Source organism: Podarcis gaigeae (assembly GCF_964106915.1).
Source record: "Podarcis gaigeae genome assembly, chromosome: 7".
NCBI classification, from domain to species: Eukaryota; Metazoa; Chordata; class Lepidosauria; order Squamata; family Lacertidae; genus Podarcis; species Podarcis gaigeae.
Window position 1 is genome coordinate 6,206,790 of NC_139683.1, and position 17,729 is coordinate 6,224,518.

A 17,729-nucleotide genomic window follows, 5' to 3' on the forward strand; every position below is an offset into this window, starting at 1 on the left:
TGCACTACAGTGCTACCTCAGGTTACATTCGCTTCAGGTTACATACCCTTCAGGTTACAGACTCCGCTAACCCAGAAATAGTGCTTCAGGTTAAGAACTTTACCTCAGGATGAGAACAGAAATTGTGTTCTGGCGGCACAGCGGCAGCAGGAGGCCCCATTAGCTAAAGTGGTGCTTCAGGTTAAGAACCGTTTCAGGTTAAGAATGGACCTCCGGAATGAATTAAGTACTTAACCCAAGGTGCCACTCTACTCTGGTTCGCTTGAAACAGCTTAGTCATGCTGGCCACATGACCCGGAAGCTGTACGCCGGCTCCCTCGGCCAATAAAGTGAGATGAGCGCCACAACCCCAGAGTCTATCACGACTGGACCTAATGGTCAGGGGTCCCTTTACAGTCACACCACACAGACACACACACACACACAGAGAGAGAGAGAGAGAGAGAGGGAGAGTCTTTTTTAGAGTGCTTGTGAATGCACAGACAGTACTGTGACTAAAAACTCTTTCTTCCAATGCAATTCCCCTTCCTGGGAAACAAAAACCCCACTATTGTTTTGCATGTCCTGCTAACTTCTCGTCTTGACTTCTGTGATGTGATCTATATGAGATTTCCCTTGGAGACCGGCAAGAGTATTGTTAGCCCAGAAATGGAAACAAGAAGAAATTCCGACGAAAGAAGAATGGCAGATGAAATTAATGGACTACACAGAATTGGACAAAATGACAGGAAGGATTCGAAACTTGCGGGACCAGAGATTTACAGAAGATTGGAAGAAGTATATGAATTATTTGAAGAGCAACTGTAATCAAATTATGCTAGTAGGACTACAAGAAGTTTTGTAAGGAGAAATATACGAAGTGTTACAAAGTAGAAAAAGATAGAGATATTGGTTATGAGTTTGAAATCTAATAGGGAAGATAAGAAATGCATACTGAGAGATTAGACTTGAAAAATTTTCAGACAAGATTGATGGAAGTCAAAAATTTGAATAGGATGTAAAAGTATGTTTAATTACTGTTGAAAATGATATGTTAGAAAAGCTAATAAAAATTATATTAAAAAAGAGAGAGATTGCCCTTGGAGACAGTTCAGGAACTTTGGCAACACCCATTTAAAGGACATGGCTTCCCTCAAAACATCCTGGGAGCTTTAGTTTGTTAAGGGTGCTGGGAATTGTAGCTGTGTGAAGGATAAATTGCAGCTCCTAGGATTCTTTGAAGGAAGCCAGGACTGTAAAAGCACCATAAATGTACTTTAAATGTAAGGTGGTGATGTGACTTGCAGCAATTTGACAAAATGGTTCTCATGCTGAGCTGAGCACACATGACATCAGTTTTTAAAGAATCCCACTGGTTAGCATTTAGTTTCCAGGCTAAACTCAACGTGTTTGCTTTAAAAAAGAAAGAGGTGATGGATTCAGGATAGTTAAGAGAACATATTCCCCCAAATACCCTCTGCTGTGAGAACTGCTTTTTATATGCTGTGATCTTTTTATGTGAACCGCCCTGAGACCTCCAGGTATAGGGCAGTTTATAAATAAAAATAAATATAATACCACCATCTGAGATGAGATTCACTTCAGTTCTTCCAGAACAGAAGCCTTTTTAGTGGTGGCCCCATTGGTTAAAGAACCCTCTCCCAATCCTGTCTTACTCGCCCATTCAGAAAAACCAGAAGCACATTCTTCTTTTCCGGTCGCCTTCGTGCTGCTGGAATGTAGATTTTAAGCCTTGCCTCCCTCCTTATATTGTGTGTGTGTTTGGATTCTAGATTCATGTTTATTGGGTTTTAACTTCGTATCTCTCTGTGTCTCTCTAAGCCACCTTGAGCATATTTGCTCACAAGCAAAGGGACACAGAGGGTTTCTCCTCCCCCCCCCCCATGCCTTGGCCCGGAATAAATAAATAAATAAATAAATAGAGTCACCCCGCAAGGCTTAAATACTCAGCAAGTCCCATGCCACTTCATAAATTTCCAAGAGATTTGAGGCAGCGAGCCAGGCGATTGCAAAGCAGTTTGGAGTACAGACAGAAGACAAGGAGTTTCATTTCCCCCCCTCTTTCTCTTTTCAGTTTCCAGTGCCTGTTCCGCACTCCGCTGCCTGTCTTTGCATCCAACGCTATATTTAGAAGGAGGAGGGAGAAAGAAAGAAAGAAAGAAAGAAAGAAAGAAAGAAAGAAAGAAAGAAAGAGAGAGGAAATTTTTCTTCTTCTTCTGGATGCATTACTTTCCATTTAGAATAACTCCCAAGCATCTTGAATGAAAAGCACCGATTCCACAGGTAAGATTTTATTCTTGTTTTTACTGTCTCTGCTTCTCCGCAGCCCAGACTGCATGGACACTGGACTTTTAAAGCACACATCCCCTCACCCCAAAGAACCCTGGGAGCTGTAATTAGTGCTGAGAACTGCAGCTTTGTGGGGGTGAACTACAGTTCCCAGAATCCTTTGGTTGGGGTGAAAGAATGTCCTCATCTGATCCTGGTCAGAGACCTCCACTTGCTTTCTGTTTCCCATTTAAGAAATGACTTCTGGTTTTAATTTGACATCCCCCCCCCCTCCAAAGGAAAATATATAATGTTTTGATTTTTTTTATTATTTACATTTTGATTTGTTGCTACTTTCCCCCCTTAAACTGGCCAGGGTATACGTGTGCTCAACTTACAATAGATATATAATAATGCAAAATGAACGTCGCCAGTATTTGGCTATTAGCTGAAGCAATACCCAGCTTCTACTTTTCTCCAAAATTTCCAACGCAGTTCCCCAACTCCAAAATGTGTATAACAGGGGTATATGGGGGGGAAACACATTATGTTAGCAATAGTAATATGCAAAAAATGTATTATATTAGTGAAAGCCACATGCAGAAAGGTGTTTCAATTTCTTCCCCATCTCTAGCTGAAGAGAGGTTCTGCAAGTCACAGCAGACTAGTGGGGGCTGATGATTTGACTCAGGATGAGACAACCTTCCTCGCCGGGTTGTGGACTCTCCTTCCTTGGGTGTTTTTAAGCAGAGACTGGATGGCCATCTGTCATGGATGCTTTAGCTGACACTCCTAGATGACCTTTGGGATCCCTTCCAACTCTATGAGACAGTTCTTTCCATTCTTTATCCACAGTAGCCTATGTGTGTTGAATCCCTTCTAGAATCCCATGTGAAGCTCCCAGGGGCTCCACAAACCTCTCACCTTTACAAGAAGCATCATCATACTGATTTTACCAGTGGTGATGTATGGAAGTGAGAGCTGGACCATAAAGAAGGCTGATTGCCGAAGAATTGATGCTTTTGAATTATGATGTTGGAGGAGACTCCTGAGAGTCCCATGGACTGCAAGAAGATCAAATGCATCCATTCTTAAGGAAATTAGCCCTGAGTGCTCACTGGAAGGACAGATCATGAAGCTGAGGCTCCAAGACTTGTGGCCACCTCATGAGAAGAGAAGACTCCCTGGAAAAGACCCTGATGTTGGGAAAGATGGAGGGCACAAGGAGAAGGGGACAACAGAGGACAAGATGGTTGGACAGTGTTCTCGAAGCTACTAGCTTGAGTTTGACCAAACTGTGGGAGGCAGTGGAAAACAGGAGTGCCTGGTGTGCTCTGGTCCATGGGGTCACGAAAAGTCAGACATGAGTATACGACTAAACAACAACAACAACACATCCTGTGGGCAAGACCCTTTTTACCTTCAAATCCTGGTCCCCATCCCAGCTTCTCCCTTTCAGTATCCCTTAGCAAACATTTCTCTGAGGAGCCAACCAGAAGTATGTTTTTGTGCAGATCCTCCATCCACGAGCCAATCAGGGACCCAACCAGATGGGTCATGCAAGGAAGATGGTTTAGAGTTGCAAATTGGACAGCAGCTTCCAGAACAGCCTTGCACCTGCATGTGGAGAACATGCATATTATTATTATTATTATTATTATTAATAATAATAATAATAATAATATATCCCACCCATTTGGCTGGGTTTCCCCAACCACTCTGGGCAGCTTCCAGCAGAATATAAAAACATTTTAAAAAATCAAACATAAAAAAATCCTAATACTGGACTACCTTCAAATGTCTTTTAAAACGTGTGTACAGTGGTACCTCAGGTTAAGTACTTAATTCGTTCCGGAGGTCCGTTTTCAACTTGAAACTGTTGTTAACCTGAAGCACCACTTTAGCTAATGGGGCCTCCCGCTGCTGCTGACCTGCCAGAGCACGATTTCTGTTCTCATCCTGAAGCAAAGTTCTTAACCCAAGGTACTACTTCTGGGTTAGCGGAGTCTGTAACCTGAAGCGTCTGTAACCTGAAGCGTCTGTAACCTGAAGCATATGTAACCTGAGGTACCACTGTAGTTCTTTATCTCCTTGACACTTGATGGGAGGGCTCTACCGCCGAGAAGGTCCTTTGCCTGGTTCCCTTTAGCTTCACTTCTTGCATTGAGGGAACCGCCAGAAGACCCTCAGAGCTGGACCTCAGTGTCTGGGCTGAATGATGAAGGTGGAGACGCTCCTTCAGGTCTACTGGGCGAGGCCGTTCAGGGCTTTAAAGGTCAGCACCAACACTTTGAATTGTGCTCAGAAACGTACTGGGAGTCAGTGAAGATCCTTTAGAACCAGTGTGATATGGTCCAGGCAACCGTCCACAGTCACCAGTCTTCCTGCCACATTCTGGATTAGTTGTAGTTTCCAAGTCACCTTCCAAGGTTCCTTCCCCATCGTACACAAACACTTGCTGTTGGCTCCTCACCTGTGCACAACCCCATCCAGCCATGAAGCTTGTTGGAGGACCATCAGGCAGTCCAATCAGGAAGAAGAAGAAGAAGAAGAAGAAGAAGAAGAAGAAGAAGAAGAAGAAGAAGAAGAAGAAGGGTTGTTTGGACTTGATATCCTGCATTTCACTCCTCTTAAGGAGTCTCAAAGTGGCTAACAATCTCCTTTCCCTTCTTCCTCCACAACAAACACTCTGTGAGGTGAGTGGGGCTGAGAGACTTCAAAGACGGTCACCCAGCAGCTGCATGTGGAGGAGCGGAGACGCGAACCCGGTTCACCAGATTACGAGTCTACCACTCTTAACCACTACACCACACTGGCTCTCACACTTAGAAACTAGAAGGGCAGTTGTGATGATTTAGTGGGGGAAATCCATGCCTACGTCCTGAAGTTCTTTGAAGGCTATGAATGTCAATTGAATAATAACATTAGTAATACAGGAAGGTGCCAGCTGTCTAAATCCACGGTGTTTCCTGGAAGCTTGGCTTCTGTTGCTGCGGCTGCTGTAAGAGAGGAGGAAGAGGGGTACAGAAGCAGGACTAGTCCGGAATCCTACCCCCGCCTCCAAATACCTGTGCTTGGGTGCTTTTGAGATCTTCCATCTTTGGCCTTTGGGGTTGTCTTTTTGCCCTCAAGTGCCCAGCAACAGGTTTTTAACACATGCCTTGTTGGGACCTTTCCTGGGCGCCTGGTGTGCAGGTGTTGGGCGAGGCAGATATTGGTCCTGCCTGGGACTAGACAAACATAAGACTGTCAAGGGTATGATCCGCTGCAGGCATTCGATTTGGAGGGTCACGCCATTAATGCTCGTTGTTGTTGTTGTTTAGTCGTTTAGTTGTGTCCGACTCTTCGTGACCCCATGGACCAGAGCACGCCAGGCACTCCTGTCTTCCACTGCCTCCCGCAGTTTGGTCAAACTCATGCTGGTAGCTTTGAGAACACTGTCCCAGCATCTCATCCTCTGTCATCCCCTTCTCCTTCTGCCCTCCATCTTTCCCAACATCAGGGTCTTTTCCAGGGAGTCTTCTCTTCTCATGAGGTGGCCAAAGTATTGGAGCCTCAGCTTCAGAATCTGTCCTTCCAGTGAGCACTCAGGGCTGATTTCCTTCAGAATGGATCGGTTTGATCTTCTTGCAGTCCATGGGGCTCTCAAGAGTCTCCTCCAGTGCCATAATTCAAAAGCATCAATTCTTCGGCGATCAGCCTTCTTTATGGTCCAGCTCTCACTTCCATACATCACTACTGGGTAAACCATAGCTTTAACTATACTATGCTAGCCTGCTCTAAATCTTTCCATCTTTGCCCCCCAGGCAATCAGCTGTGGGTACATCAGAAACTGCTCAAGCTCAGAGGAACCTGTGGGTGCTGATGTTTGTGTTGTTGTTTTTTAACACAGCAGCCTTGTATCTTTAAGTCAGCAGCCTTGCAGCAACTGCAAAGTGTCCTCTCAAAGCTCAGCCGAGAGGGAGAGAGTCCGTGTGGTGTCTGTAAATCTTCTCCAGTGTCATTTCACCCTTATTAGGCAGTTAACAGTTTTATATAAATAGTACATCTGTCCGGGGATTAGTGCGGCAAGAGGATGTTTACAATGTGTGTATTTGCCACTGTGTCCTTAGAATAAACACCTTTCATTGCACTCAAGGTGACCAGATGTAGTATGGTGTGAGGGTGGGGGCTACCCCCTCCCCCCACTCAAAGCTGGATTCGGGTAACTCGTCCATATGGCAACAAGCCACGCTCCCCGTTGAATGCCGTGCTACAGAACTGGGAACGTGGAAATTATTTAAGCATCGCATCGTCTTCCAAAGTGAAGACAGAGGAGGATCAGCGGCTCTTAACTGGGAGATGGAACCTCTTGGTCAAGAGGCCAGGATTCCCTGCACCCAAATTTCTGGGAGAGATGGCCTTCATGCCCTGTTGATGGGGATGCCCTGTTGGTGGTTGAAAGACGGTGCTGTATTTATTCTGAGACAGGAGGGAGATGCAGGAGAGGGAAAAAGGAGCCACCTCTTTATAGTTCATGGATAGGCAAACTAACGCCCAGGGGTCAGATGTGGCCCAATCGCCTTCCAAATCCGGCCTGCGGATGGTCCGGGAATCAGCGTGTTTTTACATGAGTAGAATGTGTCCTTTTATTTAAAATGCATCTTTGCGGGGCATAGGAGTTCGTTCATTCCCCCCCTTCAAAATATAGTCCACCCCCCCTCACAAGGTCTGAGGGACAGTGGACCGGCCCCCTGCTGGAAAAAAAATTGCTGACCCCTGGCATAGTTAAACTACAGAATTTGGTACCAAAGGGTGCAGCACCGAGAACCAGTGTGGTGTAGTTGTTAAGAGTGGTTAAGAGCGGTGGACTCATAATCTGGGGAACCGGGTTCGCATCTCCGCTCCTCCACATGCTGGGTGACCTTGGGCTAGTCACACTTCTCTGACGTCTCTCAGCCCCACTCACCTCACAGAGTGTTTGTTGTGGGGGAGGAAGGGAAAGGAGATTGTTAGCCGCTTTGAGACTCCTTCGGGTAGTGATAAAGCGGGATATCAAATCCAAACTCCTCAACCACCTCCTCCTCCTCCTCTTCTTCTTCTTCTTCTTCTCATCGGCTTAGATGGGTTTCGTGTTTGGTGCGAAGTTGGCCAATGTAGGAATCAGGACACTAAACTGGCTGGGTCTTTGGTCTGATTCAGCAGGGCTCTGATTTTCTTATGGAGTCTCAGCATCTTGTGCTACGTAAGACCATGAGGAGAGCCTGCTGGATGAGGCCAATGGCCCATCTGGTCCAGCATCCTGTTCTCATCATGGCCGACCAGATGCCTGTGAGAAACCATCAAGCTGGATTCAAGCACAAGAGCATTCTCCTCTTCTGTGGTTTCCAGAAACTGGTACCCAGAAGCAGAGCAGAGCCATCGCGGCCTGTAGGCATCAATTGCCCTCCCCTCCTCCATGAATTTGTCCAATCCTCTTTTTCAAGCCATCCAAACTGGTGGCCCTCACTGCTTCTTGGGGAAGGAAGTTCCATAGTTGCTGCACTGCAGGGGGGAAACCAGTTCCTTTTATGTGTGTACTGAATCTTTCAACAATGAAGGGCACTGGGTGTGTTGCAGGAATTCCTGTATATGTTGGGGGGGTTGCCCCTACAGCACATGAAGCCCACTACCAAAATCAGCACAATCACTTTTGTGACTTTTGTGATTTGTCCCTACAAAACACTTCATCACAGTTTCTTCCTATCAATTCAAAGGGCCTTTGCTGCACGATACCAAATGTAAGAATTCACTGATAAATGTATCTATGTACTGGCTCACAGGGAAAACTTCAGAAATTTATATAGACATGTGAGCTCAGCCACTCAGCAGCCCCTCTGCCTGAGTGATAATTCCTGGCATCCTGATACCTGAGTGCCAGACAGGTAGCCATTCCATAAATAACAAACCCAGATGAAGACAAAAGGGTGTGAGTAACTTGGCTGGGAAACAGGGAAATGTAAATGTCTCTTTTGTTACACTTGATGGGTGTTTGGTGGAGGGCAAGAGGAACCATGGGGCAGGGTCCAGGATGCTCAGATTACTGCCACCAGACCTCCCCTTTCATGATGTAACCACGATGTATTAGTGATGTAGTTTTGGGGGGGGGGGAATGTAACATGGGGATTAGCAGCTAATAAAAGTTTGGGTTCTCTTTTGTTTGGGGCTTCCATCTTGTTCCACCTGGTGGCAGGTGGGAGTCCTGTAGCGACAGTCTTCAATAAAGACCAAGCCTACTGGCTGCTGTTTTGCTTTGGTATTCCTGGCTGGTGTCCTTGTTTTTTTGGCCAAGGGATCCATCACCGCCTCTCAGTCTGTCATACCTCACAGGGTTGTTGGGAGGATAAAATGGAGGAGAGCCATGCAAGTTGCCCTGAGCTTCTTGCAGGGAAGGTGGGATGGGAATGCAGCAAAATAAAAGAATCCATCGACATATAGTGCCAATAGCAGGAAAGAGATCTGGGGTACTATTGGCCAATGGTCAACCTCCCTTTTGAGGGGCAAGGTGTTCTGGTAGGTGGTGGTCGTGAGGTTCCAAGTGTTTTTGCGTAAAATGGATGATCTGGACCCATTCTCGTCATAGAACACGAGAAGAACCTGCTGGATTAGATCAATGGCCCACCTAGTCCAGTGGCCAACCAGATGCCTGCAGAAAACCAGCAAGCAGGATTCGAACACAAGGGACCTCTCCCCTCCTGTGGTTTCCAGCAATTGGTATTCAGAAGAACTACAGCCTCCAATAGTGGAGGCACAACACAGCCATCCTAGCAAGGAGCCATCGATAGCTTTCTCCTGTATGAATTTGTCCAATCCTCTTTGGAAGTCATCCAAGTTGGTGACCATCATTGGTGCCTTCCCTGGTTTGGGGACTGAAATCAATTGTACTGTGCTGGGAAGAGATATGTGTCTCCTCCCGCTCTGTGTACTGTGTTCCCTATTAAGATCCTTCCCTGCTCCCCCAGCCCAACCCATGTATACCTCTACTTTGGGAAGAAAAATCAAGATTTGTAGCTCAATGTGACACATTTAGAGGCTGTCTTGTTTTGGCCCTGAGCTGCTATCTGACTTTTCCTCCCAAAGCTTGTGATGGGCTTGTGTGTGGGAGCTGAGGGTGTGTGTATACACAATATAATTGTCCCAGCCTCCCCAATAAAATGTTTTTATGAGGCTTTAAGTGTGTGCACTGATAAATATAGAGACGAGTGAGGAACCAATTCTACTCAGCCCCGACGCAGTGTCTCTTTTAAGAGAGCTCTTCAAATCAAGGGAATATTTTTAGCCGCTGTGACTTCAGCAGGGAAAGTACCCTGAGAAGACAAAGCTTGGGAAATAAAAACAACAATATCACCCCAAATGTGCCACCCAACAAGAAGGACTTAGCCACACTACCCGCTCTTTCCAGGGAGAGCTCCCCACTTTAATGTTCCATGTCTGAGTATGTGGGTTGTTTTGACCAGAGCCTTTCCCGCAAAAAGCCGCTCTTCGGAGCTGAATTGGATCAAATTTCCATTCCGGTTTCCCCACAGATTTGTGTTTGCTCCAATTGAATTTAAAGAGCGGGTTTCCGCGGGGAAAGTTCTGGAGCAAGTTCTGTGATATTTTGATTGATGGATTGAATCATACAATTGTAGAGTTGGAAGGGACCCCCAGGCATAGCTGTCAACTTTTCCCTTTTCTTGCGAGGAATCCTATTCGGAATAAGGGAATTTCCCTTAAAAATGGGAAAAGTTGACAGCTATGCCCCCAGGATCAAAGCCTCCAAGGAAGGAGAGTCCATAACCTCCCAAGGGAGTCTGTTCCACTGTCAAACAGTTTTTACTGCCAGAAATCTCTTCCATATATCTAGTCAAAATCTCCTCTCTTGTTACTTGAAGCCATTGGTTCTCAGGTCCTATCCCTCAGAGCGGGAGAAAACAAGCTTGCTCCATCTTCCATGGGACAGCCCTTGAGATATTTGAAGGTGGTTATCATATCGCCTCTTAGTCTCTTTTCCAGGCTAAACATACCCAGCTCCTTCAACTGTTCCTCATAAGGCTTGGTTTCCAGACCCTTGATCATCTTGGTCGCCCTCCTCTGCACACCTTCCAGCTTGTCAACATCCTTCTTAGATTGCGGTGTCCAGAATTGGACACAGTATTCCAGGTGTGGTCTGACTAAAGCAGAATAGAGTGGCACTATCACTTCCCTTCAACTGATTTAAAATATTAAAAAATAGTCTAGTAGCACCTTAAAGACCAACTAAGTTTGTTGGGCTTTTATGTGCATGCACATAATGACTGCAATTAGTCCTACAGGAAAAAGGAAGGGATAGTATGCAGGTGATCAAAAATAGCTTTAGCATATGTAATGAGACAAGAATCCAATATCTCTATTCAGACCAGGTCTCTCCATAGTTTTCAGTTTGGTAATAAGTTGTACTGGACACTAGACGTCTGTTGTTGGTTGATTTCATAAAATGTGACACCACTTGACTTTAAAAAAGGGGAGGGACAACAACCTGCAAAGCGGTTTATTAAAATGATAAAACACTGCTATTATCGATAAGAAAATTTAGCAAGAATAACGCAGCACAAGGCTTTCAAAAAGTTAAACTAACAATAGACGAGAAACAGATTAAAACTCACACCAACTTTCTACAAAAAAAATTCCTTCCGGTAGCACCTTAAAGACCAACTAAGTCAGTTCTTGGTATGAGCTTTCGTGTGCATGCACACTTCTTCAGATACACTGTGTATCTGAAGATGTGTGCATGCACACGAAAGCTCATACCAAGAACTGACTTAGTTGGTCTTTAAGGTGCTACTGGAAGGAATTTTTTTTGTTTTGACTATGGCAGACCAACACGGCTACCTATCTGTAACTGGAACCAACTTTCTAAACATCTAGGTAGACATGTCTAAACAAAAACATTTTAAAGGTAAAGGGACCCCTGACCATTAGGTCCAGTCATGGCCGACTCTGAGGTTGCGGCGCCCATCTCGCTTTATTGGCCGAGGGAGCCAACGTACAGCTTCCGGGTCATGTGGCCAGCATGACTGGCAAACCAGAGCAGCGCACGGAAACGCCATTTACCTTCCCGCCAGAGCGGTACCTATTTATCTACTTGCACATTTACGTGATTTCGAACTGCTAGGTTGGCAGGAGCTGGGACCGAGCAACGGGAGCTCACCCCATCGCGGGGATTCAAACCGCCGACCTTCTGATCAGCAAGTCCTAGGCTCTGTGGTTTAACTCACAGCGCCAGTGCAAAAGAGGGGACAATGAAGGCGTCTTCCTGATTTTAATAAGCAAAGTGCCCTGTTGGTGCACATGGCGCTCAGCCAAAAGGGTGCAAAATAATAATAATTTTTTTTTAAAAAAAAACCTACTGAGAAGATCAATAAAAAAGCAACTGTACCAAAAGGAATTGTGGTGAAAGTAAGAAATATTTTTTTGGGGGGGCACCAAATTTTGTCCTTGCGGGGGGTGCCACGTTACCAAAAGCAGCCCATGCCTTCAGCGTGGTTGCAGCTCCCCTTGCTGCCCTGCCTGGCTCTGAGTCCTTTCTCCCAGTTTCATGCAGAGACTCTCTCTTCTGCTCTTCACAGCAGCCTCTTCTTCCTGCCTCTCAGCCTTCATCAGGGCACTGGAGGAGCCCTCTCTGAAGGCACAGCCAGCCCTTCTCACTTTCCACAAAAGTAAAATACCATATTTGGCCAATCTGAGCTGGAGCAGAGCAAGAACTTGCCAAGAGACAAAGCGAACCGTTTGAAAGAAAGAAAGAAAGTTTTAACCCTTCATTTATAAATAAAATGATAAATCACTGGGAGAAAGTTTAAACACAGAGGTTTGGGAGAATTAAACAGGGTTGGGGGGGGGGGATTTTGCCCAGCAGCAGGAGCAAGGAAGAGGCAATAATAATAATAACTTTGATTCAAGTCTGGGAGATGCAGGAAGCCAGAAATGTTAATGCAGACGGTTTGTTTAAATTGCGCTCTTTTGAGTTTTCATGCCAGGAAAATGCATCTTTGTATCTCGCCTTCTTTCTCAGGAATGTAGGAAGATGCCTTATACTTGAGGCCGTGTTCCCACCATACATTGAATTCGCTCCAATACCTCTTTAAACAGCCATGGCTTCTCCCAAAGAATTCTGGGAGCTGCAGTTTGCTAGAGGAGCTGGGAGTTGTTAGAAAACTGCTGTGCCCTATGCCATTCTCAGAGTGGTCTTACAATCAATCCATCTAGTCCAGTGTTGTCCAATAGGCAGCTGGAGATTTCAGGTCCTTAAGGTCGCGGGTGGCACTGTGGGTTAAACCACAGAGCCTAGGACTTGCTGATCAGAAGGTTGGTGGTTCGAATCCCCGCAACGGGGTGAGCTCCCGTTGCTCAGTCCCTGCTCCTGCCAACCTAGCAGTTCAAAAGCACATCAAAGTGCAAGTAGATAAATAGGTACCACTCCGGCGGGAAGGTAAACGGCATTTCTGTGTGCGGCTCTGGATCGCCAGAAGCAGCTTAGTCATGCTGGCCACATGACCCGGAAGCTGTACGCCAGCTCCCTTGGTCAATAAAGTGAGATGAGCGCCACAACTTCACAGTCTCTGGGTTAGGCATGTACCCTCCAACACAACACAGATCAAAATAACAAACAAACAAACAAATAAATAATTTTTTATTTATACCCCACCCTTCCAGGTTTAAAAACCGGGCTTGGGGCAGCTAACAGCAAATATAAAACTTTGATTAAAATGCGACTTGAAAACAGCATAAAATACAACATAAAATGCAGCGTCAATAGCAATAAAATTCTAAAATTCAAGGGTCATTTTGGGAAAGAAAGAAAGAAAGAAAGAAAGAAAGAAAGAAAGAAAGAAAGAAAGAAAGAACCCAGTCAGTAGACATTAAGTGATCACGAGGGCTAACTGGCCAAGTTGGTCCTACTAGGGCCAGTGAGGAGACCAGGGAAGAATTTAAATATGGGGTCCCGGAGAGGGTTTCTTCATAGAAGAGGAAAGGGAAAAGGGGATAGAGGATCAGGCTATTTCATATTGAAGGCCAGGCGGAATAGCTCTGTCTTACAGGTCCTGCGGAAGGAGATCAAGTCCTGCAGGGCCCTAGTCTTGTGGGACAGAGCATTCCACCAGGTTGGAGCCGTCACTGAAAAAGCCCTGGCCCTGGTGGAGGATAGCCTGGCTTCCTTAGGGCCCAGAACCTTTAAGCTATTATTATTCATGGACCTTAGGGTCCTCTGTGGGGCATACCAGGAGAGGCAGCCCTGTAGGTACGAGGATCCTAGGCCGCATAGGGCTTTTAAAGGTCAAAACCAGCACCTTAAACCTGACCCTGTACTCCACCGTGAGCTAGTGCAGCTGGTAGAGCACTGGGTGAATATGCTCCCATGGCAAGGACCCAGTGAGGAGCCTCGCTGCAGCATTCTGCACCCACTGGAGTTTCTGGGACAGTCTCAAGGGCAGCCCCGCGTAGAGCGTGTTACAGTAGTCAAGCCTGGAGGTGACTGTTGCATGGATCATTGTGGCCAGGAAAGGTAAATAGGGACATTTCTCACTGTCCCCAACTGACCCTCCTCATTTGCAGTTCCTTATATGAAAATCATGCACTGTTATTCAGGTAGAAAGATTTGCACACGGAAGTAGAGGGATTTTGCACCAAGACCTATGCTGGGTCACAAAACAACATGTTCAGTTCAATTGCCTGTGTGGAGTCTGGCCCAGAGTCCTTGCACAGTCAGGACTTGATTTTGAGCCTAGCTTCCCTACAAAAGCCCTGCAACCTGTTTCCTGTAAGAACAATATGGCAACAGCAACAACAGTTTCTCTGGGCATGTGCAAATTGCCGTTTCCCTTACCACTGAGCATCCAGACATATCTGGAAATAAGGACAGGGCCAGGCCAGGCTTTGAGCCCTCGCATCTCCAAATTCGAAAACGAATCATGAGATTCAACATGTATTACTGTCATTACATGTCAGGGGACTGCCATCGGAACAGGGGAGAGAGGCGGGAGGGGAGCGTTGGGATACAGAGAGCCTCCAAAACTCCTGAGGAGCAGTTCCTCTTCCAGCGGTGGTAAAAGCCACACCTCTAGTGGAGAAGAGAAGTCCAGTCCGTGGTCAAAGGTGCAATGTGGAGGCAGTCCGTAGTAGCTGAAGCTGGGTGCAGGGCAGGGAGTCGGGTGAAGTCAGGAACAGGCATGCAAGTCAGGAGCTCAGGCAGGGAAGCAGGACAGGGTTCAGGCAGGAACTAGCAACCAACAATGTTGGGACTGGGGCTGGCCGGTTTTTATCTGCCCCTAGGTATAGGGCAGCCCCGATCCTATGGTGACTCGCCTCTCCTGGCCTGGAGGCAAGCACTCCTTCTGTGGGAATTTAGTTCCCTCCGCCTCTCTGCCCTGAGCCTCTACAGCTCAGGAGAGGCTGGAGGGTTACCGGACCCAGAGGCAACCGCACCTTCCCCTGATGGGGCTGAGAGTGGAGCACCTGCAGGCAATGGATCCTCCATCGCCTCAGGAGCCAGAGCAGACTCAGCTGATGCCTGCACCTGAGGATCCAGCACAGGTGAGGACCCTTCAGGCTCATGCCCCAGCCCTGACTCAGCTGGTTCTGGAGGCGGGGAATCCTGTGCAGGCTGGGATCCCTCAGGTTCAGCATCCGAGTCCAAATCCCAGGCCATCACAGAGGGAAGGGGCCAGCCAAGCGAGGAAAGGCCTTGAGGATGCTGCTGAGAGCCCCAGAGCCTCACCTAGCCAGGCTAGCCAGGAGGGATGCACGCCCCTTCCGTCGCCTAGCTTGTGCAGATGGGTGAAACGCAAGGAGGGGAGGAGGAGGCTTGGGGTGCCGATGTTCTTATGTTGGGGGAGAAACCAGAAGGGGCCACTCCCGGATTCTGCAAGTGAATAAGACAGACATGAACTTTGTGGTTCTGCACTGTAAATCGTTTGCACAAATAAAACCTGTAAAAGACAGGTTGGAGTCCTGCCTGGTTACTCACGAGCAACCACCACCCGCATCTGACATTACAGTTCTGTGCAAATGTGAAACTGAGACTGACTCTTTGCTTGGTGTCTTGCAGGTGCCTGTAAAACACTCGACCATGGCATCTTCCAATGACTCCACAGTGTCGTCCAATTACACCACTTACAGCCTGTTCAACAAATTTGTCCACCTCGATGGAGAACTGTCGGACACGTTTTATACCCTGTGGATAGTGCTGGTGGTGATCAATGCCATCATTTTCCTGGTGGGCGTGGTGTTGAACTCTCTGGCTCTTTACGTCTTTTGCTTCCGCACCAAGACGAAAACCACCTCGGTCATCTACACCATCAACCTGATCATCACCGACTTGCTGGTGGGCTTCTCGTTGCCCATCCGGATCATCATGCACTATAGCGCCAGGAACTGCCAGAGGTGTGCCCTCGTCCACATCTTCACCTACTTCGTCAACATGTATTGCAGCATCCTCTTCCTCACCTGCATCTGCATCGACCGGTACCTGGCCATTGTCCAGGTGGAAGCCTCCCGCCGGTGGAGGAACCCCAACTACGCCAAAGGCATCTGCATTTTCATCTGGGTCTTTGCCACCGTGGTCACCTTCTCCATCCTTACCATGGCCATGCAGTTCTCAGAGTGCTGCATCGCCCAGATCCTGCCCCTCATGGTCTGCGAGTACCTGTTCCCCCTTGTCATCATCACCTTCTTCACCACCAGGATCATGTGCGCCCTCTCCAAGCCGACGCTCATGCACCAGAGTCGCGAGCGGCGGATGAGGGCAGTGCAGCTCCTCATCACGGTCCTCATCATCTTCATGATCTGCTTCACTCCTTTCCACGTGCGCCAGCTGGCCATCTCCATCAACCCGGCCATGCCCAATGACATCAGCTTGATCGTCTACCACGTGACCGTCACCTTGAGCAGCCTCAACAGCTGCATGGACCCCATCGTCTACTGCTTTGTCACCAACAACTTCCAGTCAACCATGAAGAACATCTTCAGGAAGTCTGAGCCTGAGCAGACCAGTGGAGACATCATCAGCGTAAACAAGGGCTCGGGCTCAAATGCCATTATGGCCTTCTCAAATGCTGTAGGGACCCCACTGGCCCTGCCCTCACCAAATAGTACAGCGAGCTCTTAAAGGCTGGTGCGTCCCCATGTACATTGTTGTAAATGTCAGACTATGCAACACTATTCTCTTTCCTAAGAGTAATTTAGAACATCACATGGACCTTCATCAAATATGAAGCAACACTCCTTGGGTTCTCCAGTGGCACCAAGAATGGCAGGCTGGCTTTCTCTTGTGGGAATGATACGGCAAGGTCTCCACTTCATTGCCAGTTCCTGGGTTTGCACCCCAGGACGGAGTCTGCATCCCGACTTTGCAGCACCAGCTCCCTCAAGCTGGGAACCACAAAGCAAAGGACAGTTGCAGCTATATATTTTGGCAGGTCTGTCCACTTCTCCACAATCACCTGGAGAGAACTTGAAACATAGAAGGGTGTTTTGTTTTTTTTGTTCAGATGCCACTCCTATAGACAGTTTCAACTATGACTGAAGGAAATGTTAACAATGGGTCTTCCAGACTATTGCTATGTTCAAGTGGAATTCAGCCATGGACCGGCAAATTTCAGCTGCTTTGGCATTCTTATGCAGCAAATCCACTTTTCTCTCCAAAATCGTTAATTTTCTGCAATAAGGAGATTGGTGGGGAATGCAGTGGAGAGTGTGAGATAACAATTGTTTTATGCAACGTTTGTACAATCGCCTCACAAACAAATAAAAATGGATGCTCAATAAACAGTCACTATGGTCTCACCACCCGACAAACTTTGCACAAATAAATCGGAATGGATGTTGTCTGGAAGCAACCAATGACTTAGAACTTTGAAGAATAATAATAAAGGAGATGAACAATTTTGAGAAATTGGTGGTGATATTATTATTAATGTGTATCCCAACTGAATGCAAAAAAACCAAGAGAGCAATAAACAAGAGATTTATTAAGCATGATTAACTATGAGACTTATTTCTCAGGAATATTATTATTTCTGGGAAAAGTCACCCAAGATAGCTGTGGGCAAACTGTGTTTTTCAGGCACTCGGATGTAAGAAAGACCCCAGTGGACTATTTTGGGGATAAAAAGTAAAACCAGGATATTTCCACAAAGAAATGAGGGAGGGAGAATTCTTAACCCCTTCTCTGCCTGCTGATTTTTCGCTGCAGTTTCCCTTCTTATCTGATTTCCATCCTTGCAGGGCTCGTGTCAACTTGTCGGGAATCAGTTGGGGGTAGTTAGGGAAGGTAAAGGGACGCGGGTGGCACTGTGGTATAAACCACTGAGCCTCTAGGGCTTGCCAATTAGAAGTTTGGTGGTTTCAATCCCCACAAAGGGATGAGCTCTGTCCCAGCTCCTGCCAACCTAGCTTTACGAAAGCACACCAGTGCTTCCTGTGGCAGG

The 17,729-nt window shown here is 46.9% G+C and overlaps 1 protein-coding gene across 5 annotated transcripts in view; it reads left to right on the plus strand.

Moving 5' to 3' along the window:
• Nucleotides 1-17,284, plus strand: part of GPR20 (G protein-coupled receptor 20) — a 30,424-nt gene extending 13,140 nt beyond the window's left edge. For 4 of the 5 annotated variants that reach the window (XM_083749347.1, XM_083749348.1, XM_083749346.1 and 1 more), the window contains 2 exons: nucleotides 2,075-2,283; nucleotides 15,350-17,284. In XM_083749347.1, coding sequence (XP_083605473.1) covers nucleotides 15,371-16,408 — 1,038 coding nt within the window. In that variant the 5' untranslated portion in view covers nucleotides 2,075-2,283; nucleotides 15,350-15,370 and the 3' untranslated portion in view covers nucleotides 16,409-17,284. The remainder of the gene's footprint in view (nucleotides 1-2,074; nucleotides 2,284-15,349) is intronic. The other variant, XM_083749349.1, reaches the window with a different exon arrangement.
• Nucleotides 17,285-17,729: the final 445 nt, after the last annotated feature.